A 24,147-nucleotide genomic window follows, 5' to 3' on the forward strand; every position below is an offset into this window, starting at 1 on the left:
TGCACAGGCATAGAGATAACATGTGTTCCTGTCCACTGGCGTTTTTTTTGCGTTGCGTTTGCGTTTTTAACATAGGAACTGTCAGTTGCATATGTGTCCCTATTTTTCTCCTAATGCACCCATGAATGTCAATGGAAATTAACGGAAAACGCCGCGAAAACGCCGCAAAAAACGCCGCGAAAAACGCGCGGAGAAAACGCTGCGTTTTTTCCCCGCGGAGAACGCAAACGCCAGTGGGTGCTCGCCCTAAGGCTGCATTCCCACGAGCGTATATCGGCTCAGTTTTCACGCCGAGCCGATATACATTGTCCTCGTGTGCGGGGGGGGGGGGGGAGGATGGAAGAGCCAGGAGCAGGAACTGAGCTCCCGCCCCCTTCTGCCTCCTCTCCACCGCTCTGCACTATTTGCAATGGGGAGAGGCGGAATGGGGATGGGGCTAATTCTTGGAATTTAGCCCCGCCCCGTCCTGCCTCCTTTCATTGCAAATAGTGCAGAGGGGTGGAGAGGAGGCAGAGAGGGGGCGGGAGCTCAGTTCCTGCTCCTTGCTCTTCCATCCTCCCCCTCCCCCTGCACATGAGGACGACGTATATCGGCTCAGCATGAAAACCAAGCCGATATACATTCGTGGGAATGCAGCCCCAGGCTGGATTCACATGGGTGTATTTTCGTTAGGTTTTTACGCCCGGTCAATATACGCTGCCTCTCAAATGAATTGGTTTACAATGCATCAGTGCACATGGGAGTATTTCCGCGGCATAAAAGCACCCGGCCAGCTAAGTGCATTTCGGCTGGACACTTTTACGCCGGTGGAGGCTGCATAGACTTCTATGGGAGCCTATAACAGTTGCAAGAGAAGGAAGGTGGGAGGGAGATCAGCAGCATGACTGCTAAACTCCCCACCCCCCTTCCGTCCCTGCTCCTTTCCACGCCTTCCTGGCTGTTTGCAATAGGAGGGGGTAGGACGAGGGTGGAGCTAAGATCAGCCCCCTCCAACCACCTTCCATTGCTGGCTACGACAAGGGGCAGAGAAGGGGTGGGAGCTTAGCACACTAGCCCCCGCCCCGTTCCACCTCCTCCTCTTGCAGAGAGCCGGCGAGGTGGAGGGAATGGGGAGAATAGCTTAGCAGAGTTAAACTGTCTCCTCCCACCCAAGGGCATTATGGGCTTAGTGTATATGTGCTGACTCAATGCCATCTGGACGGGCGTAGAAATGTTAGATTTGTGCGCCCGTTCGCATGTGTTTACGTCGCGGGCGGGTGAAAAAAAAAGGCATACGCCATGTGAATCCAACGTAAAGCTGGTGTCACATAGGCGTAAGCACATTTAAGCACACGTTTGCACTGTGTATTTACATGATGTTTTTGCACATACCTGTACATGTTTTACTATTTTTTTGTGTGCGTAAACTGTGCATATTTGCCTGCAAAAAAACATGCAAGCACGCTCCCAATGATAGCAATGGTTAATGAAATTAATTTAATATCTGCAATTTTCCTGTGCAAATATGCATACTGCGCAGTTTTTGCGCAAATGAAATGCGCGTGACAAAATACACTCATGTAAACGAACCCATTAAATTCAATGTGTATTGTGTGTGCAAAGTGGCGCACATATATGCCCATGTGACACAGGCCTAATGCATCCTTTTTTAAATAAGCATGTGGAAAGAGACAAAGGCAAAAGAATCCAAAGTGATGCAAACGGAATGCAAAGAAAACAAATTGACAGAAGTGGTCTGTTTTTTTCTTTTATAGAGCCATCTACTGGATCCATAAAAAAAACACGAAAACTATGTTTTTTATTTGATTCAATTTTAAATCCATTTTTCCATTAAATAACAATTGAAAAAATGCATTAGTTAGGGCTTATTTAGACGACCGTATATCGGCTCGGTTTTCACGCCGAGCCAATATACGGTGTCCTTGTCTGCAGAGGGGGAGGATGGAAGAGCTAGGAGCAGGAACTGAGCTCCCGCCCCCTCTCCGCCCCTTGCCACTATTTGCAAAAGGAGGGGGCGAGATGGGGAGGAGCTAAGTCCCAGTGCTTAGCCTCTCCCCTCCCATTGCAAATAGTAGCGAGGGGCGGGGAAGGGGCGGGGGCTCAGTTCCTGCTCCTGGCTCTTCCATCCTCCTCCCCTGCAGACAAGGACACCATATATCAGCTCGGCGTGAAAACCGAGCCGATATACGGTCGTCTAAATAAGCCCTTAAGAGTACATTCCCACGAACGTATATCGGCTTGGTTTTCACGCCGAGCCGATATACGTCGTCCTCATGTGCAGGGGGGGGGGAGGATGGAAGAGTGAGGAGCAGGAACTGAGCTCCCGCCCCCTCTCTGCCTCCTCTCCGCCCCTCTGCACTATTTGCAATGAAAGGAGGCGGAACAAGGCGGGGCTAATTCTCGCCCTTAGGGTGACTACCCAGTAGCGTTTTTTTTACTGCGAAATTCGCAGTGTTTTTTTTTTTTTTCTGCAGGGGTCTTTGGGCTATGGGACTTGTAAAGCTAAATTCGCGATCTCGCCGTAAATCGCGATTTCGCGCGATCGCGATTTTAACATTACAAGTCCCATAGACCCCCTGCAGAAAAAAAAACGCTGCGAATTTCGCAGTGAAAAAAAACGCTAGTGGGTGGGCACCCTAAGAATGGAAAACAAAACACTGATGTGAGCCCTCAATTGCTGTAGGTTTGTAATTTTGTTATTTGCCATGCTGCTTTCATGTGTGAAATGCATTTCTTAGGCATCATTCACATAAGCGTGTGCATTTTACAGTCGCCCGCAGGCGCCGTAAAATCACGAAAAAAATGAAGAAAGGAAGCGATCAAGTCCCGAGCTTAACTAGAGTTTTCTTGTCCATTCACAGGGCCATCTGCAACGTATTAGCGAAAAAAATGGCACATCCTAGAAATCCCTCGCTTGGCATAAATACTCAGAATGACTTTTAATACCTAAATAGAGGCACCTGTCTTCCCAGCATTGGATGCTGCTAACTTCCCTCTTCTTCCAGCTCCCATAGGAGCACGAGAAATTGATCACAGCATGTTCTATTTTTTTGCAGATTGCGCAGCAAAATAAAGCATGCTGCGATTTTTCTTCTGCTCGCATAATACTCAATTCGTATCCAGGTGGGAAAAAAGCGAAAATGCATGCCTTTCAATGTCCGCGTCCTCTTCGGGGATGGCGATCGGGGAATCCGCAATCCAAATCCGCCTGTGTACGCCGGCCTGTGAATTGAGGCAGTTTTGCAATGTTGTTAGCTGTGTGCTTTTCTTATATGGTAAGTATGTTGAAAAGATGTGCTACTCACCACAACAACATGTGACCCCAGTGTGGAGGCTTATTCACACGGGTGTATTTTTCCTCAGTATTTTGTGAGCCAAAACCAGGTGTGGAATATTAAAAAAAAAGTATAATGGAAAGATTTGCATTTCTTCCATATTGTGGACCCGCTTCTGGTTTTGGCTCACAAAAAATATGCCCGTGTGAATAAGCCCTTACATTGTATTCCAAATTGTTACGTTTTTTTACATGATTACAAGAAGCAGCAGAAGACGAGCTGCACAATTTTTTTCTGTGGTTTGGTCGTGTTATATTTGTCCATACATGAGTGTATATGCTGAGAATGTATGGTCCAATTACCACTGTATAAAAACAATCAGCCCAATAACTGGACACAATTCAGTTGTAAGTATTTGCTCTGCACTGACTGCAATAGTAAAGCTACAGACAGTGTACCCGCACATTATTCCGCACACGGTCTGCACCTGCTATTAGTAATTAGCTGCCAGCAGCCGGCTGAGGACACTCATGTTGGCTCCGCCCCCTAGGAGGCGTGGTTATGGAGATTGCTGCAGAAGCTCCGGCAGTGCAGTGAGGCTGATGAGCTGCTGGCAGTCCTATGTGAGTATCCAGAAAGGATGGACGGCACTAAGATTATGGGGAGGTTGTATTTGATTGACTGGTTCATATTAGCCTCCTGTATACAACGGCCTCCAGTGCAGTGGGGGCCTAGTAATTCCCCAAATCTTCCATATTAATGTGCACTGTATCAAGCATCTTCCTTATCACATGAGTGTGTGATATGTATTGCGTTTAGTGCATGTGATTGTTTGTTTGTTACTGCAATGAATCCTATCTGATTAGGGTTTTTTTATTGTACATCAGCTGTGACTGTATGAAGGTTTCCTTTAAAGGGGTTGTACCTGGATTTCAAGTTATCTCTTATCCTGCGGATAAGGGGTAACTTGCTCATTGATGGGGGTCTTGCAGCTGAGACATCCGCTGATCTCCAGAACAGGATCCCTATTTCCCGCTCTCCTGTCGCTACAGGGGTCACTTCACCCCTTGCAGTGATGTCACTCTGAATGGAGCGTTGGTCAAACATTCGCAGTCAGCGTTCAATTAATTTCAATAGGGCTGCTGCTCAGGTATCTCTTCAGTCCCATTGAAAGTGAATGGAGGGCAGGTGCGCTTGCATGACTTGCGCTTCATTCAGTCTCCTCATTGCACGGGGTGCAGTGAGAAGGATGGGTGGCACGGGACCCCCATCCTTGAGATTGTTGGGGGCTCCACAGTGGGGTCACCACAGAATATTAAGTTGTCCCCCTATCCTGTGATCCAATCTAGTATAATTTTACTCTAGTTTTTAGTATAAATTTATACTAAATTTTAGTATAAATTTATACATAAATGTGACAGTCTGGGGGTGGGTCATTCCCCCTCCCAACGAGCTATGGAAGATAGTGGCGCAAAAAACAAAAGGTTGCAAACTTCTGTGCAAATCCTCTCTTGTGCAACACTTTGACTCTTTTATGCCAAAAACTGCCATAAAATCTCTTTTGAATGTCTGAAAGATCCCCAATATGTTTTTTTTTTTTTTTGTCTGTTTTGCTTTTCTGGGGTGTGAACAACCTAAACCCAGTAACACCAAAATGTAATGTCTCAGCACATAAAATGTACACTTGAAAGAGGCAGCATTTAAATGCAGAGACAAGACTAGCCGCTGAGTGCAAAATTAAACCGACAGCGGCAAAACTGCTAATAAAAGCAGCCAGGGTGTTGCAAAAAAGAGTCGGCAAGATGTAAAGCAGCCACTAATCAGGCCAGGAGCGATATCCAAAATAAACAGACCGCCAGCCCTGGCGGCCTCAGAAAGCACCCTGGTAGCTGAGGTTTTATTTCTATTAAATGAACGTGTTGTTTGAAATATTGGTGTTTTTGAATGCAACCTAGGATAAACAAAGTATCTAGATGTGACTCTCTTGATTCTTTGAGTCTCTAGTTAGATGTTTTCTACACTCCAGCACATTGTTATTATTGGTGTTTGTTGGATGCATTCATCTATGTATGTCCTGCCTGTGTAACCCCATTATTTATTTTATTTTTTAAAAGGCCCATTCCACACACGGCATCTGCAAAACATTATTTTGATTACTGCAAAACGTTTTGCCTTGATTTTTATCAGCGTTTTCAAATGCAGGTTATTGCATATAACAGCGCTTTTTAACGCACTCCATTATTATGATGAATTATGAGGTGCATTAAAAAGCGCAAAAAACATGTCAAAGTAGAGCAGACAGCGCTTGAAAATGATGGCACTAGAAAATGCTGTTTGAGCGCAGGTCCCATTGAAATCAATAGAAGCATTGTACTGCATATTACTGTTGCATTAAAAACATCGCCGTCAAATGAGCATGTATGAGAGTGGCCTGACACCCGCCGATCGCGGCTATTGACCCTTTAAATGCTGCAGGCAATCCTGACAGCGGCATTTAAATACCCCGAACAATGTTCAGGGCGCTCCCCCCCCCCCCCCCCCCCTCCGCCCCCAAACTACAGAACATCCCGCAAAAAAATGGGCCCTCGCTCAACTCCGTCGCCAAAAAAATAAAAAAGATATTGCGCGCACAAGATGACGGCAGAAAATAATTGAAAAAATTAAATGTCTTTGAAAAAAAAAAAACTATACAAGTTTGGTATCGTAGCAATCGTACTGACCCATAAAATAAAGTTATGATGTCGTTTTTGTTGCAGTTTGTGCGCAGTAGAAACAAGGCTCACTTAAAAATGGCGGAATGTCGTTTTTTTTTTTCATTCTACTCCACTTATAATTGTTTAAAAGTTTTTCAGTACATTATATGGTACTTTAAACAGCACCATTAAAAACTACAACTCGTCCTGCAAAAAACAAGCCTTCATACAGCGACATTGATGGATAAATAAAGGAGTTATGATTTTTTTAAAGGGGGGAGGATGAAACGAAAATGAGGGGGGGCCGCGTCATGAAGGAGTTAAATCTGTAGCATGCTACTTTAGGCTGTGGATATCACCTCTTCATACGAGTGGTGCAATCCACGTTTACTGTAACGCACACTTTCCATGTATGTATGGCTGATTTTTCCGCTGTGGCTGTACCTAAGTCTACAGGACAAATATTGAGCCTTTTTAACCTATTGTATACAATTCATCAATACAAAACAACCCCAGAAAACTGCCCACTACTTGAGGAGAGGGGGAGGACTCCAAACTTGAGATCTTTCAGAGACCTTTTCACACAATCGTGAATGATATAAGCAGCTCCTACATATACCCTTAATTTGAGAAATAGAAGAGTAAAACACCAGAAAGCTCTATTATAAGACTTATATTTGCTGTGCAAACTTTTTAACTCTTGCAAGATGGCATCTAGTCTTTGTATGTGTTATGTATAAAAGGTGACAAGTGTCTTCACTTACTTTCCGGAGTGTGTCTTCCGTATAGGTTTTGTGGTCGTAGCATCAGACACTGGCAGGAAGGAAAACAAACGGCTTCCATTAACCTCTTCTAACAATGACTGAATTTCTGTTCTGCTTCAGTTGCTGCATTGGAGAGCAGCCACAGCCGCCGGTAGGTTTGAAACTTTTTCTTTTACTTCATATGAATTCAATAGTCAGAACAATGAATAGTTTCTGATAGGAAAAATGTTGGGTAAACTGGTGAAGGTAAACCATGGAGCTTTAATGTCTTTTGCTGTCCTTGGTGACCCTGTCCTGTCACTAGTATTGTCCTTAGGAAATTCACATCAAACTTTTCAATAAGTGTCGGGAAGAGTTGATCTTGAGACCATAAATGGATTATCTCTCCTCTTGCTAGTCATATAGTGGGGTAATGTACGAAGTACTATAAAATGGCAGTAAAGTGAATGGGTGGTAGGAAATGGTCATAATTTTACTGTCAAAATATGTTTATTCAAAGTATTACATAGAACATACAGATTGACATATAGATTGACAAACCCCCGAAGTCAGATTGACGTGTTCATTGGAAAGAGTACGGGTGGCAGTTACGACGGAAACATCTAAGACCACACTGAGATCAGTGTAGAAGGCTGACTATGCCTTAAGCAGTAGTGTCTCATCGGTCGATGCCATGTGTTTTTTAATGTCTCTAGATTTCAGGGCTTAGCTTCAACAGCTAAGTAGTACCGGGGGGGGGGGGGGGGAAGAAAACCTATTTCAGTTTGTTAAACCGTGTAAGTTACTTATGGTAAAGTTAAATCTTGAAGAATTAATGAGTCAGGTCAATTCAAGATGATCCTCGACTCAAAATGAGTGTGGTGTATTAAGGGAAAGAAAAATAGGATGTAGAAAAGCGGGATGTGAAAAAGAATAAGAAAGATAGTAGCTGGGAAGGACATAAATGGGCTAGAGTAGTGAGAGATAGTAAAGGAATAGAGAAGAAGGAAGGGAAAGAGAAGTAGTGTCTCAGAGAAGAGCCCCTAGTGGGATACCTACCGTCCATTAAATGGGCAGAACCCCGTGCTCGAGCCACTGTTCAAACTTGGTGAAACTTCGAAACGTCATCAATACCTCCCAGCGTAATACTTTGACCATTTGTCGTCATCCTTGGCTCTCAGCTCTTCCATGTACCTAATGTCATCTAGGGCCACTGTCCAGTTCAGGCGTGTCAGCATAGTCTGGGATTTCCAGAGTCGAGGGATCACTGTTCTCATAGCTAGAAGAAAATATCTCAGGATGTCCTTTTTACTGGCAGCGATGGAGCCCGGCAGGACCGAGAGGAGAGCCATCTCCGGGGAGAGAGTTAATGAGCTTCTTTTCAAGACATTATATAGGGCTAGTATCTCTGACCACAGACCCCTAATCCCAGGGCAGGACCACCAAATGTGTGTGTGAGCGATCCTATTTCTCCCGAGCATCTCCAACAAGTGGCCGAAGAACCGGGATATATTTTGGCCAATGACGCCGGGGTGCGATACCATCTCATAATGAGCTTGTAGTTCAACTCGTGATGTCTGCCCGAGACCGACATTCTATGGGTCAGGTTGACACCTTTGGCCCAGTCCTCATCAGATAGGGGCTGTCCCAGTTCCCTCTCCCACGCTCTATGGTAACCTCCCTCTAAGTCCCGGGCCTCCCCGGCCACCAGCATGCCATAGACCGCAGAGATTTCTCCTCTCGACTTGCGGGAATTTGCACATAGTTTTTGCACAAAGGTGTAGGAGGGATGGACAGCTCTAAAACTGTGCCCTGCGCTCTGATATAGTGGCACGGCTGTAGGTACTGGAACCACGGCTTCCCCACAAGCAAGCCCAGGGGTCTGACTCCATCCTCCCCTAGGGGATCGTGGATTCTTGGAAGATAAACTCCCAAACTGTCCAGGAGTGCCAGTCCCCTGGCCCCTAGAGGGAAGTCTGGGTTTCCCATCAGAGAGGTCCAGGGACCCGGAATGGAGACCAGCCCACTTCTGCTCGCGAAGTTATCCCAGATTTGTAAAAGTGAGCTCAGAAATGATGATACCCTGATCCCCCTTCTACCCAAACCCCCTTTAAGCCAGAAAAGACCTTGAGCCCGGAATGGAGTAGAGCTCTGCTCTAATTTGATCCATAGTTTGGTTTGTCCCCTGTGCATAAGGTCCAGGACGGTCCTGCCTATTGCAGCCATATAGTAAAGCAACAGATCGGGCAGACCCACCCCTCCACTCTCTCTTTTTTTTCCTGAGTGAGGAGTTTGTAGCTCAGGCGGGCTCTGGTTCCCCCTCATACGAAATGCGCCACTATCTTTCGCAATTTAATGAAAAAGCTACGTGGTAACTGTATTGGTAGAGTCTGAAAAAGATACAGGAGCTTCGGGAGGAAGTTCATCTTAATAGCATTTATTCTGCCGAACCAGGAGAGTGTTAGCGGGTGCCATTTTTCCGTGTCTTTCACTAAGGAGAAGTATATGGGCTGGTAGTTTGTCGTATAATTGACCCGGGTCTGAGGATAACTTGATTCCTAAGTATTTCATGTAGTCTTCGCTCCACGACAATGAGAATAAGGGTTTAAGCTGGGCTTGTTCCGCGGGCTGGAGCGTTATATTTAAGATTTCGGATTTTCGTATTTTAATTTTAAAGTTGCTGACTTTACTATATTTGTCAAATTCTCGCAAGAGAGCGGGTAGGGCCCGGTTGGGGTTCGTTATGTAGACCAGGAGATCGTCCGCAAATGCGGCCACTTTGTGCTCAGCTTGGGTCGTTCTGTAACCTTGGACTTCTGGGTTCAATCTGATTGCGTTGGCGAATGACTCCATTACTAGAACATACAGGGTTGGGGAGAGTAGGCACCCCTGGCGTGTGCCGTTCCTGATATTGATCGGGCAGGAAAGTTTCCCATTTACTCGTATCTGGGCTGTGGACTTGTTGTTATATAGGGCCATTATCCAGCTTCTCAGCCTACTTCCCAGACCTATCTTTTGTAGGGTGGCCTCAAGGAATTTCCAGCTGACGCGGTCAAATGCTTTCTCGGAGTCAACCGATAGGAGGCATAAAGGGCTTTTCGCATTGCGTGCCCTACTCATCAGGGAAAGGGTTCTAATGGTCTTGTCCCTTGCCTCTCGGCCAAGGACAAAGCAAGTCTGATCCCTATGTACAAGTTTAGGAACAAGTGGTCCAAGGCGTGTAGCTAGGGTTCTTGCAAAGACTTTGGTGTCCACGTTTAGTAGGGAAATGGGTCTGTAGTTCCCCTAGGAAAGGGGGTCTCTTCCTTGTTTTGGGATAACTGTGATAATGGCCTGTAGAGCTGCTTGTGGGAATGGACAATTGTCGGAGATGGCGTTAAAGGTCTTACAAAGTATTGGTATTATGAGGTCTCCGAATGTTCTATAAAATCGAGGCATAAAGCCGTCTGGGCCGGTGCTTTTGCCTATTTTTAAGTTTCGTATCTCTTCCAACACCTCTTGTTCCGTGAGGTCGTGACCTAGGGCCTCAGAATTCGTCGAAGGGACTGGTTTAGGGGCAAATTCGCGTAGGTAGAACTCTACGTTATCTGGGGCATTACTTTGGGCCATTTCTGAAGAGTCTGTGATATTGTAAAGCTCTTCATAATACTGCCTAAAGCAATCAAGTAAGTCCTCGGTTGCGTGTACCCTCCCATTCCTTGGGGAATTAAGTGCAAATGTGTAAGACTGGTACCTGCGGGGGTTTGGGGCCCTTGCTAGCCACCTACTACATTTATTACCATATTCGTAGAACCTACCTCTTAGCCTGTCCCTCATGCACAAGTGGGCCTGGTCTAGTACGGCCAGAATCTGTTGGCGGAGGGAAGCAATCTCTGCGTTTAGGGATGGGGAGGCATTTGTTTTGTTGGCCTGTTCTGCACGTTCTAAATAAGTGATAAGGTCTTTCAGTTTGCCTACTCTATCCTTTTTAAGTCTCGCCCCGTGGGATATGAAAATTCCCCATAGTACGCATTTTGAATGCTTCCCACTGTATGGGTGGGGAGGTGGTGTCGCCTTGGTAGGTCTCGACAAACGTCTCAATGGTTCTACGTATATCTTCCCGGCAGCAAGTGTCGCTCAACAGATTGTCATTAAGACGCCAGGTGTTATAGCTGCTCCTGTGGACTTGCCCCAGGAGGTCTCCGTAGACGGGTGCGTGGTCCGACCATAGGATGCCCCCTATTAAGCTTCTGGGAGATAGGTCCAAGAAACCATGTGATATAAACAAATAGTCCAATCTCCCATAACTATTGTGTGCAATGGAGTGGTGGCTATAGTCCCTGACCTTCAGATGGAGTGTCCCCCAAAGGTCGATGAGTCTCAGTTCTAATAAGCGTCTCCGCAATCTACGCAAGGCCACCAGGGGAACCCCGGACTTACCCAAAGACGTGTCCAGGCCAGGCTCAATCATCACATTGAAGTCCCCTCCGAGAACGATGCCGGACCCCTCTGTGAATTGTTCCAGTTTCACCAGAGTGCTGAGCTCAAAGGTGACTTGCCCTGTGTTGGGAAAATGGATGTTAGCCATCGTCGCAACATGGTGTCCTAAGTCTAACTTAAGGAATAGGTATCTGCCTTCAGGATCTGCTTTTGACGCCAATACGCTGTGGGGAAGGTTTTTGTGGATTGCTATCGAGACACCACACTTCTTTTTTTTTTTCAGGGTGGGAGCTATGGTACCACGCGGGGTAGAATTTGTTAGTGCATTTAGGTGTATGGCCAATCTTGAAGTGTGTTTCCTGTAGGAAAGCAATTAGGATACGTTTTTTTGTGTATATGCGACAGAATCTGGCCTCTCTTAGCGGGATTATTCAAGCCTCTGGCGTTATATGTGCAAAACGAGAGGCCTGTCATGGGGGTTGTTTGGTGGTGGAGGGAGGTGTCCCTAGGGCGACCAAGACGCTAAGTAAAGGGAAGGGAGAGAAGGGAAAAAAAAGAAAGGGGGGAGAAAGAGCAGGAGTAGAGGGTGACAGAAAATAAGATTTCAGTTGATTGGGAAGCAGTGTCCCAATCTTGTGAGGTGGGTTTCAGACCTATGGTCAGAATCGGATGGCACCATGGTGGCGTCCACCCGTTAGGAGGGAGAGACTCGAGGATGCCGAAGCGGCACCCCCCTTCTAGGGTGATATGCTAGTTAAGGCTGTCTAAACTTAAAAGACCTGCGTTCAATAAGATGCTATACGTGTGGCGAATTAACCGCCACCGATGGCGTGTTATAGGGAAGGGGTTGAGGGCGATCTTGTGAAGTACTGAAAAACTCAGTGTTTGTGGTAGTGTGAATACCAGAGTAAAATGACACGTGCAAAACATATGGAACAATAAGGCTAGACTGGTGTAGTCCAACAATAACATCAAGCCGCGGAGTTAGTCAGCGCGGTGTGCCGTTCGCACTACGGTAGATGGTGTCCCCATAGGGCTATTCATGGTGGCGCGCGCGATGGTTTCTGTTCTTCGGACGTCTTGGTCTGGCCTCCTGCCAGGGTGTTCTAGGCGCTGTGATAGGCAGAGCAGGGGTATGTGCCCAGTCTGAGATCGTAACCATCGGTAGTTCCAGGGTGCCGAGAAATTTAGGAAGATTGGCAGGGGATCTGAAGACCGCCGACCTCCCGTTCCTTGAGGCGGAGAGTTGGAAGGGGTACCCCCAGCTGTAAAGAATCTTGTTGGTTCGGAGAAGTTCAAGGAGCAGTCTGACGGAGCTGAAGGGTGCGCCTGGGTAGATCGCTATAGGGGTGCCGTTGTGGGTGAGGGGGTCCTTCCTCTCATTAGCGCTTTTCAAAATGGCTTCTTTGTCCTTAAAGAAGTATATATGGTTTCTCTGGGTCATCCGGCCAAGGGTTCTGTGGATACGATCAATTTCTATTGGTCGATCGGGTGGACGTTGTAGTAAAGAGCTGAAAAAGTTGAGGGCCCAGTCCCCCAGCTGAGAGGGGGCAATTTCCTCTGACAGACCCTTCAGACGCAGGTTGTTACGTCTGACGTTTTTCAAGGTCGTCAAGATGAGACATCTTATCCGCCATTTGCTGGGCTTGTGCGTTTATGATTTGGCTATGAGTCTCAAGTGTTGTGAAAACCTCGTCTTCCATCTTCTCTATGGCGCTAATGCGATTTCCCCATGTGTTTAAGTTCTTGTTGTATGAGGGACAGCGCTTCTTTTTGTGTACTTTCTAGACGCTGAAAGTCGTGCTTTTTTTTTTTTTTTTGTCAGGAGAGATCTTAAATGTGCCTTCCTGTCCCATTCCTTGTCTGATTAGGAGTCACTGTAAGATGGCGGGCTAACTGTATGGGCTGCTGCAGTCTCAGGGTTCCTGTGCCACTCTGGCTGATTGTCCTCCTTATAGGGATCATGGAGGCTGGGGGAGAGACCCATGCTATCTGCCCTCGGTGAGTGTCCTCTTTGTGTGTGTGGGCACTTATCTTTTCCTTGGCGCCCTGATCCGTCCGTGCCGGGGGACTCATCCTCAGGGCTCCATGCTGCCGCGGGGTGTGGAGAGTGAGCGCACATGGTCCGGCGCCATCTTGGGAGAGGGAGCCGCTGCGTGTCCCGAAGTATCGCTGGATCATCGGCGGCTCGTCCTCTCCCGCTGTCCTGGGCTTGCTGGAGGTTCTCCTCTTCCCCAGCGTTACGGGGGAGCCGGGAGCTCAGCAGAAGCGCGGCTTACTCCTGCATAGGTAAGTCACGCCCCCGGAAAGGTCATAATTTTAAATGATGTTTGTATCTGTATGACTGCCTTGATATAACTTTTTTAAAAATTTATTTTTTTAATTTTTTTCCCTCAGAGGCGCAGGCGTATTGATAGAAGCATGATTGGTGAACCAATGCATTTTGTACACACGGCTCATGTAGGATCTGGAGATTCCAATGCAGGTTTTGCGATGGTAAGTAAAATACAGGAATTCAGTAAGTGCGCCTAACAAGGGCAACTGAGTTCTTGGCTGATTGCTACATTTGTGGTTCATATTCAGACAATGAGTATTTTGTTGCACTTTTATTGTTATTTCACAGTGATGTTTGTTAAAGGAGTTGTCTCATCTCGGTGTTAGCTAAGCTTAGAAACTCACAGCTATTTCCTTACCTTAGCAGTCATCTCTATTACATACAGTGTTATAATGAAAGTTAAAAACGATAATCCATAACTTAGAGCTAGAGGAGGCAGTAGAGGCTATCCAATCCTACCCAGACGGACTCCCTATAAAGTGGTATAAAAGAAACACAGAATTCATAGCCCTGAAACACCTTGAGCTATATAATAATATCCTTCGGGAAAGGATCTGGCCAGCAACCATGCGTGAGGCCCTGATGGTTTTAATTCCCAAACCCGGAAAAGACCCAGGGGCCTGCGGCTCATACAGACCTATCTCCGTCCTATACAGCAATATTAAAATCCTAGCAAAAATACTAGCAATATGCATTAATAGCACCCAAGCCATATCCTACACGCTGACCAATCGGGATTCTACCGGGCAAGAGTGCGACCATGAATGTTACATGACTTTTCCCTAACCACCTTCATCGACCGAGTTAAGGCCTTTGATTTAGTGGAGCGAAGATGTCTGTGGGAGGTGATGACTTGGTTCATTTTGGAGCGAGCCTCATAAAATGAGTGCAGATGCTGTATTCTCTCCCAAGTAGTTTTTTTTTTTTTTTTGCGAGTGCAATCGAACCACTAGTGATCCAAATCCGAGCATCGACTGAGAGCATATGAAGAACGGATGGCACTATACGTGGATGATACTCTTTTTCTTGCAGGACCCAGAATCCTCCTTGGTGGCAGTACTCTCTATTTCTGATACATTTGGGTAACCTTGCCCCACTTTTGGAGTGGGCAGGAGTTATGGAAATCCGATGAGCTTCACTCCCACTGATGCTAGAAGGTCACATAAACCTAATGAAAATGAAGCTATACAGCTTCTGTATACTGTGGCGAGGATCACCCCAAGAATTAAATTAAAAAAACTCTCTGCCCATGCAGGCAGGGGGACTGCCCCCCCCCCCCCCCCCCCACACACACACACACTAACACTACTACCTGGCTAGTCAGCTTGTATGCACGGGGTGGTGGCTGTCTTCTACTGACTATAACCCAGTGGTGGGGTTTAAGCACAGAATAGTAAGTCCTGAACAAAGTTTAAGAGGACTATTGCCAAAGGGCCTGACTTCACGCATAAATGCCCTGCCTATACCTATATGGGTGACCCTTAAGGGGCGGGGTATGGCACTTGATACAGGACAAAACAGCAAAATGGTCCCCTCATGCTTTCCTGTGGAGAAATCCTAACCTTTGCACTTGCAAGAGATGTCATGTGATAACTAATCTCAGATGTGGTTAAGAATAGTGTTCTTGGTACCTTCTCACAACTACAGATACGATCGGGCTTTCCTAATAACTCCCTCTTTAGATATCTCCAACTCCGTCATGCACTCGGAGCCCAATTTGGAGGCCTGAGTATTAGCCATCTGTGCCCGACTAGAGGAGCTGGCACAGATGGCCAATACTCCAAAGATGCACTTCTGTTTTCTATAGACAACTGACAAGGAGTCTTGCTTCACTGAGATGGGGCTCTTGAAAAGTGGGGCTTAGACATACCAGCCCTAGGCTTGGATCACCAAGACGGCCTTTTAGACAGTTTGGGGCTGCCCTTGATCAGTGCAAGAGACTGCTAATTCCAAGTCAAGTTCCTGCGCAGAATCTACTATACTCTCACCTGCTTGTGTACCATCGGCCTAATTCCCAATGCAGACTGCCAAGATGCTTGATGAGTGCCGGCACTATCGTGCACATGTTTTGCAGACCTATTGGAGAGTTCTCCTTGAGTTTATAGAGATGCACCTAAGGGCCCCGCTCATCCTAAAATTTGTCTCTTTGGCCTTGTGGAGGACATTCCGGTTGAAACAGTAACACGCACTTTTTATAAATTGCTGTTCTTTTATGCCAAAAAAAGTTATATTTCTTAACTAGAAACAGCCCCAAAAACCTACTGGGGCTGCTTAGCAGCGTGAATTAAATGGGTTCATCCCTCTATATAAATTAACATATATGGCCAAGGCTGCCCCGCCAAATTTGCTGAGATATGGGGCCGATGGGTTGACTGCCCTAATACTGCATCAGGCGCATCTGACTAACATCTTGGCCAGGGGGAAATGTTGGAGATCTCTCCATCTCCTCGCTATGTGCAAGGATACTGGATACTTGCTGTGATGACAGTCGTGTCGTGGGTAAAAACTTTTTTGGTTTTAGTAGTTATTCCCCAGGTTCGGAATTTTGGGCTTTGTTTTTTTGTTTTGGGGGGGGGGAATAAAAGGATATATGTAATTATAAAGGACAGAAAGAGTTCAAAAATTTTGATTATTGTAATTCACAAATATTTCTGAGGTTTCTTCCTTTGCATATTTGTATTGTATTATGTGAGAATACCTAATAAACGTTTCTTTAAAAAAAAAAAAAACACAGCCCCCTCCCCCCCCCCCCTATAATCCAGGGTAACATAGTCAGTAGGTGATGTGGACATCTCAGTCCTGCACAGGTCACAGAGCATGCCCACTATAGTCTTCCATAAGAGTTGGTTCACTCCAAATTCCAACTTACTATGTTGCTGTGGCTGTTCTAAAGCCTATGCCTTAACTGCTGGTCGCAGAGCCACGGCCATGGCTTAAGGCAAGATGGGTGCACCCCTAACTGCATACACCAGGAAAAATATAAACGCAGGTGAACTTAAAAAAAAAAAATTTAAAAATGCGCTCCCGGCTATGATTTTTATATATGGTTTCCCACACTTGCAACCTCCCCAAATACTCAATTTAAAGGTATATTCCCATCTCTGCATTCTATGGCTGTGCTCAGAAACCCAAAGCTGTTTCCCAAGCATCTCACCAGGTGTTATGGAAATAGCCGAGGCGGCAACCCTACGACTTTTCCATGTCTTCTAATGGAGTGAATGCGAGTTACAGAAACAGCATAGCTGTTATGGGTGCATCCATCTTGCCTTGCTGCTGTTCTGCTTTGTGACCAGCAGTTCAGGAATAGGCCTTATTTCAACCACATGGACATAAAAAGCTGGTGTCTGGAGGTCACTGACTCCTATGACCATACATTCCCCTTTACAGGACTTGTCTGAGTTATACAGTTGTAATGTAAACAGGCTCTCCATGGCTTAAAAGAATAAATCGTCCTGCACATCCCTCTGGGCTCCCTGCTTTTCCCACAACACTGCTCAGTCCTCCATGCCTGTTTTTTTGTTTAACCTGCTGCAGCCAGCCTGTAACTGCCCATAAATGAGCTGCTGCAGCCTGCAAACATGTCATGGGTGACACCCTGAGCCAGCGGTGCTGGATACAGCAGGGAGACAGGAGAGGAGAGTATAAGATGGTTTAACGCAGTGAGAGCCAGTTTAAATTAGAACTTAAACAACCCCTATAAGTGAATAGACCGGTATACAATTCTTTGCACAATGTGTGGACGAGGCCCTCAGAATGAATGGTCTTTCACAATTTTTCCAATGCAGCAGCACTTGGATCTACTTGCCACAACCTCCTTCACTGAAATGGAAATGTGTTGTAACTCCCTGCATTTGAATGGTTGGGAATGTTGGACAGTAGCATTGTTGTGGCCTACCCAAGCAATATGCCCTAATATTGCTCCTTCAACACTTCCCACAGCATATGCTATTAAAGGAGTTGTCCGATCACTCCAAAAAATATTTATACATTTGTGTGAATGTACAGTATACTACTCTCATGGTTCCTTCCGGTTTTCTTTTTTCTTTTCTTCCAACACTATTGCCGTGCCCTTCTCTCCTCCACTCGCTGAATTTAGCCAAACTGCCCTCATTTATACTAATTCATATAACGCATACATATTCCTCTTTCTCCTTCCCACTTTGTAGTTCCTCTGCCCTCCAGCGGGGCTGGTTCTCCCCCCTGCTATGTCATTTTCCAAGTCTTGTCAACATACGTATGATACTCCAATCCTTCCACCGTCATGTTTACCCAGCCTTCAGAAGCTGACCTTGTCAGCTGCTGCTCATTTCCGTGTGCTCAAGTGGGTTTGGTGCAACTCGTATCGGACACCAACAATTGTGATAGGAGTTTGCGTCTCTAAAAAGCTTGTGTGGTAGGGTCCAACACACAGGAATCATGCAGACTAGAAAGACTTCAGTGAATATAAAGGAATAACTTTAGAAAGGAATAACTAAGGTTAATACAAGTTGACTTGTGTATATGTGGGGGGGGGGGGGGGGGAGTGGCTCTTTAGAAGAAAAAAAAAATACTGAGATTCTGTAGAAAATACAGTAATATGCAAAGCCTCATTGAAATGCATTACTTAACACAAGATCCATGTGATGGACGTTCCTTCTATAGCTATCTGCGTGATGGCAAAGAAAACCTAGACTGTCTTATGGCGTGGCGTGTAATGTTCAGAATGTTTTTACTTTAGGCTGGATCATTTCAGGATCAGATGAAATCAAAAGGCGGCTATGCTCAAGAAATTTCAGATGTGGCACTTTAGCATTTGTAAGTATGACACAAAAGTATTTATCATTCATTCATTTATGGCAAACATTTGAAATATAATATAGCCTACAATCTGACTCCTAATGTTGGGTCAGTAATAGTAACTTATTTTGTGAAGATACAAACTACTTGAAAGCTGTCCAGAAATCCATCCAGAGCTGTACTTATCAGTGAAGTTGATGCCCAGCTGTAATCTTTAAGAGTGGATTGGCACATCATGTACTTGATGTGGAATGTCCATGTGCATTCCACAAGAAACTGTGGTCTGTGGGCACAGCATGATGCACATTATGAAAGCCGCAGAATACCGTATCTGTTGCAGAGATGACCTAGATCTTATTAATTCAAGAAGTGCAATAAGCTCTGCGCCAAAATGAGGAATAAAAGTCGCATTTAGCACATTTTGCATTTTAATTGCGTACTTTGGTATGGATTTTTAGGCTGGTTGCACAGGGGTAATGTTTATGCATTGTGTTAACCCTAGCTAAGAGGTTATTAACTAAAAACATCAAGTAGTAGTAATTTAATGCAATATCATGAGCCAAATGCAGTAGTAGATGTTAAAGGGAGGAGGAGCATCAGTCATTTCTTGTCTTGGCTTTGGTACAAAAAAAATAGTCTTATGGGTATCGCAGTGAAAGTATTTGTTCAGAGTCTTTCTGCAGTCTTTTAGTTTATCAGCTATTATATAAAACCTTAATTTCTTGATTTTCTAAATAATTGATTTCAGAGTAAAGGTGTCCATACACATTAGGTGAAACTAGATATCCTCAACCAAATTGGTAATTTAAGCGAAATGTAATGACGGTCATTTTCAGTTTTTAGGTAATTCATCTATGGCCCGGAAAGAGGTTGACCAACCAAGTTTCTTCTTTTTTTTTTTTTTTGTTTCAAAGGGTTTTTATTAAAGTAGCAAAGTCTGATACATATGCAACCACTTTCCCCACACAGGGGGCAAATAAGTAAATAACATTTTTATAGTTATAATAATCTTGTCATAAATTTTCTCATAGGTTATCGGAAGCTACACAATTTGCCCATTTGAACCTGAATTACGAACTAAAACCGTAAAACTTATCCAACTTTAACATTAGGTCATCCTGCTTCTCACTCGCTGTACAACCTCAGCAGACTTGAGGAAAGATATTCATCAGTATGTAGACAACAGGATAGCTTTAGGTCGAAAGCGGGTTGTCGGAATACTGGACTATCAACCAGGTCAATCCGTGGCCCCCACATCACTCTAAACCTTTTTAGTGTATCGGACTGTATGGCATGTATCCTTTCAAACAGAGCAATTTGTGAAATCCAACTCGGTACCTCCCTAAAGGACAGGTGGGGCTGTTTCCATCTAGCTGCAATGTGGATTCTGGTCACCATACAGATGGTTGGTGTACTTGGTGCTTAACTCTAGGCGGGCGTTCTCCCAGCAGGAACACCGTTGGGGACTTTTGGAATGGGCCTATAAATCTACCTGGTTTCCCTGAAAATAAGACAGTCTTATATTAATTTGCACTCCAAAAGATGCGCTAGGGCTCCTTTTCAGGGGATATCTTGACAACAGTAGGACTACCTGATCTGTGTGTGAGAGCCCGACACTTCCAACCCTTATGGTCTCTCGCACAAGTGCTCAGACCGTTATTGTTGTTGGCATTTTTACTGCATATTCTGAGCAGTAAAAATGCAGACAGTCCTGTGGAAACCACACCAGGGCTCTAGAGAGTAGCGGGAAGGATCTGGATCTGCAGCAATTGTGCTTTTATAGCTATTTTTACACACCTAAAGCATTCCTATTGACTTTTTTTTAAATGAACTTGTAACTAGGGCTTATTTTCAGGGTAGGGCTTATATTTCAAGCCTCCTCAAAAATCATGTTAGGGCTTATTTTGGGGTAGGCCTTATTCAGGAGAAACAGGGTATGCAATAGACTATATACCTGTGACCAGAGTCTGGATACCTCCAGACACCCCCCCCCCCTTATATCTTTTTTTTTAAGATATTTGATAATCCAACAAAAGAGCTTTTATTTGAGTAGACTATCTTTTATCCATGAATGCACTGTCCTTGAAAATATTCCCAGAAAGATCTCTCATCTAGTGTCATTGAACATGTATGGCCAGTTTGGATCGCTGTAACGGCCAACATAGACTAGAATGTGTCTGTCTGGACACTAGATTGTTGAACATTGATCAGCTGTTTAACAATCAACCTACTTTATTTGAATTTGGTGCACAGTGTGCACTTTTTTTTTTCTTGTGGCTATCCCTTTTCAGTTTAGATAACACAAAACTCATTTCAGACTGCCCTGGTAGACTAAAGGCCCATTTAGACTGGACGAATGTTGGGCAAACTATGCCTGACACTCGTCCCTGCACATGCTCACTCCCAGTTTCTTTTAATGCACTAGTCCCTAGTGTAAAAAAAAAAAAATATCCTCTCTAGATGCAATTCAGTGCTATTGGACCATGTTGTGTTCACACGGGATGGATTTGCAGTTAATTTTCACATATGGAAACATCTGCAGTTTTAGCAACGGCAATGTGGTTCAGATTTACTAAATCTCATCCATACGCTGCTGAAAAAATACAAGTGTAAATTGACCTGTGGGGTAGACCTTTCACATATGAACTTGGGCTGTGGATTTTCAGTGTGGAAAACGCTCTTTGCAAAGTAAATTGTGAAATCTGCAGCAAAATTCTACGTAGATTTGCCACCATAGAAAATCCACTGCGGATCTGCAGCATGTGAACATACTCTAAGGGAGAGTGTAGTACTAAATACAGCACGGTATATGTTGGCTAGAGGGACTCCAAGAGTTTAGACATTTTCAGGCTAGAATAAAGTTGCAATTTAAAACCTTGTTCCTTTCTGCTAATTTACAGAGATTAGGGGCTCGTTATTTTAGTAAAAAGTTGACGAGGCTTCTTTACCAAGACTTGGAATGCTTGTCGTTGCTCTGTTTAAAAAAAAAAAAAAAAAAGACGCCCTTTACGCTCTGACCATGGACCACTGAGTTACTTCTGTTACTGTGTAAATCTTCACCATGTCCACATGTGTTAATGTGTGTTACAGAGGACTTCATATTGTGCATGTCATCTTCCGTTAAGTTTCAGTGTCTGAGCATTACATAACGCCATATAAGTAAAAGCGAATCTGTGTATCACAAATAAATGTATTTGTACAACATATTCACGATGTCATTTGATATATTTCAGAACCGATTTGTCCAGAAGAGTGTTCTGCATGTTGCACAGAGAATCTTCACTGAATGCTACTCTGAAAAATAAGTGGATGAGATGGATGTTATCAAGTACTGTTGGAAATCATTTAGGCTTCTGAAAGTGCCACATACTACTGAAAATGTGGTGTCCTACCAAGTTTATTTAAAGAGGTTATCGTGGGTTTGTTTTTTTGGTTGGTTGCCCTATCCTCAGGCCATCAGTCTCTGATTTGTGGGGGAAACCTGGCTCTTGAGACCCCCACTGATCAGCTGTCTGAAAGAGCTGCGGTGCTCTTCACTGTTTCTGTCTGGTCAGGCGCGCTATATTTTCTCCTTAGGGAGACTTGTAAGGCCATTCATGCTCTTCTGGGTAATATCCCTTTTCCCTTATTTGCATATTACCCAGAGGAGCCTGACTGGCCTTATAAGTCTCCTCACTCACCTTCTAGATGTTCTCCCTAAGGAGAAAAGATAGCGTTCCTGATCCACATCACATGCCTCTAACCAGCCAAGCCAGAAACCTACTGCACACTGATGTGGGGAAAACACCCCGTAACAGCTGTCTGTGTATGGATTCTGGGTTGGCTCTCAGTTCCCAGTCATGGTTACAAGGCTTGTATAAAGAGTCTAACACTGACTTGCAGGAATGCTGCCTTCCAATAGGTGGTGCTGCAGAGATATTATTCCATCCTTATTTGCATCTGTCTGAGCTGCTGCTGTTTTGGACGCTGCACTTTAAGTAGCAGATCTTCGGAGTATTGCAGTGTTGTCCCATTCATTTCACTGAGACAACTGTGTAATATGCAGAATGGCTGCTACCAAGTACAGCGTGCTGAATAATAGCAGCTCGCCGGGGAGATGTAAAACTTGAAGCGGCTTCAGCATTCGCACAACTTCTATCGTCCCTTCAAACAGCTGATTAGAGGGGGTCCTCAGAGTTGGACTCTGATCTACTAATTCGATATCGATGGTCTATCCTGAGGATAGGTGATCGATTTTAAAAACTCAGATAACCCCTTTTAATTCTTTAGCTTTTACCTCTTCTGGCACACAAGATTATGCATGGCTCTAGTAATTGCCCCTCCATTTCACCCTATGTTCATTTGTCTTTTATCCTGCTTCCTAATCCGGTGTAATACTGTGCTGTTAGTGTTTTTGTTGTGGATGTTTGCTGTTCTTATGTTTATGGTATCATGTTTATTTAAGACACATTTTTTTCATGTGTGATTAAAACCATTATTTTGAGATAATTTTTTTTTCATAAATTTTATATAGATTTGTTTGGTTAGTATAGAATGGGATTGGGATTTCCTTTCTGGATGTGTGCGGTCACTAATCTGATCGACCACCGGCCTGGATTCTTAGACATAACATGGTTGTGGAAAGAAATGATGGGTCAAACAAAGCATCAGAAAGTGTCCATATCCTCGAAGAGAGTTGTGCCTTGCACTGTGTTGAGTAATTGTTTTATGACTTCCCCCTTGCACCTCCATTTTTACACATTCTTCTTTTTGTTTACAGAAACATTCACACAAATCACTAGGGTACTGAAAGAATAGGATAATTTGAACAATATGTTCATTAGCTGTAGCCTTGTTACTTTTGACTTGCTAAGTTTGGTTGTGTTGCTCTTTTTTTTTTTTTTTTTTTTTGGAACCTTGCCCTCTGAATGTCTGCATTTTTATAGCCTGTAGCATGTTTCACTTGGTTTTCTTTAATCTCCTTTTTAAAGGGGTTGTCTGGTTACATGACAACTTTCCTTTTAAGAAGACTTTCTGTATTACAATAGGAGTTGAACTTGCCTCTCCAGTGCTGCACTTCTGCTGTGGTCCCGACGTTTGTTTTGACATCGTGTGTCAGGTGACTGCTGCAGCGTCTCCTCCCATTCTCCTGGCATCAGCGCTCGCATCCGGAGTTCTACTATGCCAGAAGTTTGGGAAGATGACTCTGCAGTCTCTCATGGCCACTGTCAAAACAAATGTTATGATGACCACAGCTGGGTCGCAGCACTAGATACCAGCAGCAAAGTAGAAATAAGTAATGCTTTGTTGTAAGGGGTTGTGAACCGATAACACCATTTAAAACTAAGTGTTTTTTTAATATGTACACCATGTGTGCATTAATTGAGAGTCTAGATTGATGGCTAATGCAAATAAAATTATTTTATTCAGTTTGTCTATTGTGTTCTATTGACTTCATATAAAATGGGGAAATGACTCCAGTCCAAAACCAGTCACAGTTCATCTGTTTTGCAATCTGAAAATATACAGTTACTTCTAACCTTATTCTTAAAGGGGTTTTCCAGGGAGAGCACTATTGATGACCTATCATCAGGATAGCTGATCAATAGTTGATCGGCTGGGGTCCATCGCTTTGGACCCAACTGATCAGCTGCGCAGGCGCATGCCATCAGCGCTGCAAATACAGAGGTCTGAGCTGAAGCAGGGGAAATCTCTGCGCCGGCCTCTGTGTAGTGGCCGGCACTTGTAACTGCAGGCACAACTTGTATTTATTTTCAATGGGAGCTGTGCCTGCAGTTAGAAGCGCTGGGCACTACAAAGATCAGCTTGGAGACTTCCGCTGCTTCGGCTCCAACCTCTGTGTATTTGTGGTGCTGATAGCATGCGCCCACTCAGCTGATCAGTCGGGGTCCCGAGCGACAGACCTC

The 24,147-nt window shown here is 44.7% G+C and overlaps 1 protein-coding gene across 1 annotated transcript; it reads left to right on the top strand.

The window, feature by feature from the left end:
- The first annotated feature begins 3,851 nt into the window (after nucleotides 1–3,851).
- On the top strand, nucleotides 3,852–23,652 carry LOC136612353 (CDC42 small effector protein 2-B). The gene is made up of 5 exons (XM_066592640.1): nucleotides 3,852–3,898; nucleotides 6,758–6,883; nucleotides 13,528–13,626; nucleotides 18,183–18,259; nucleotides 21,475–23,652. Exons 2-4 carry the CDS (start codon nucleotides 6,827–6,829, stop codon nucleotides 18,252–18,254), a joined length of 228 nt encoding a protein of 75 aa, XP_066448737.1. The 5' UTR covers nucleotides 3,852–3,898; nucleotides 6,758–6,826; the 3' UTR covers nucleotides 18,255–18,259; nucleotides 21,475–23,652.
- Nucleotides 23,653–24,147: the final 495 nt, after the last annotated feature.

The sequence above is a fragment of the Eleutherodactylus coqui genome, chromosome 2 (assembly GCF_035609145.1).
Source record: "Eleutherodactylus coqui strain aEleCoq1 chromosome 2, aEleCoq1.hap1, whole genome shotgun sequence".
Taxonomy (NCBI): domain Eukaryota; kingdom Metazoa; phylum Chordata; class Amphibia; order Anura; family Eleutherodactylidae; genus Eleutherodactylus; species Eleutherodactylus coqui.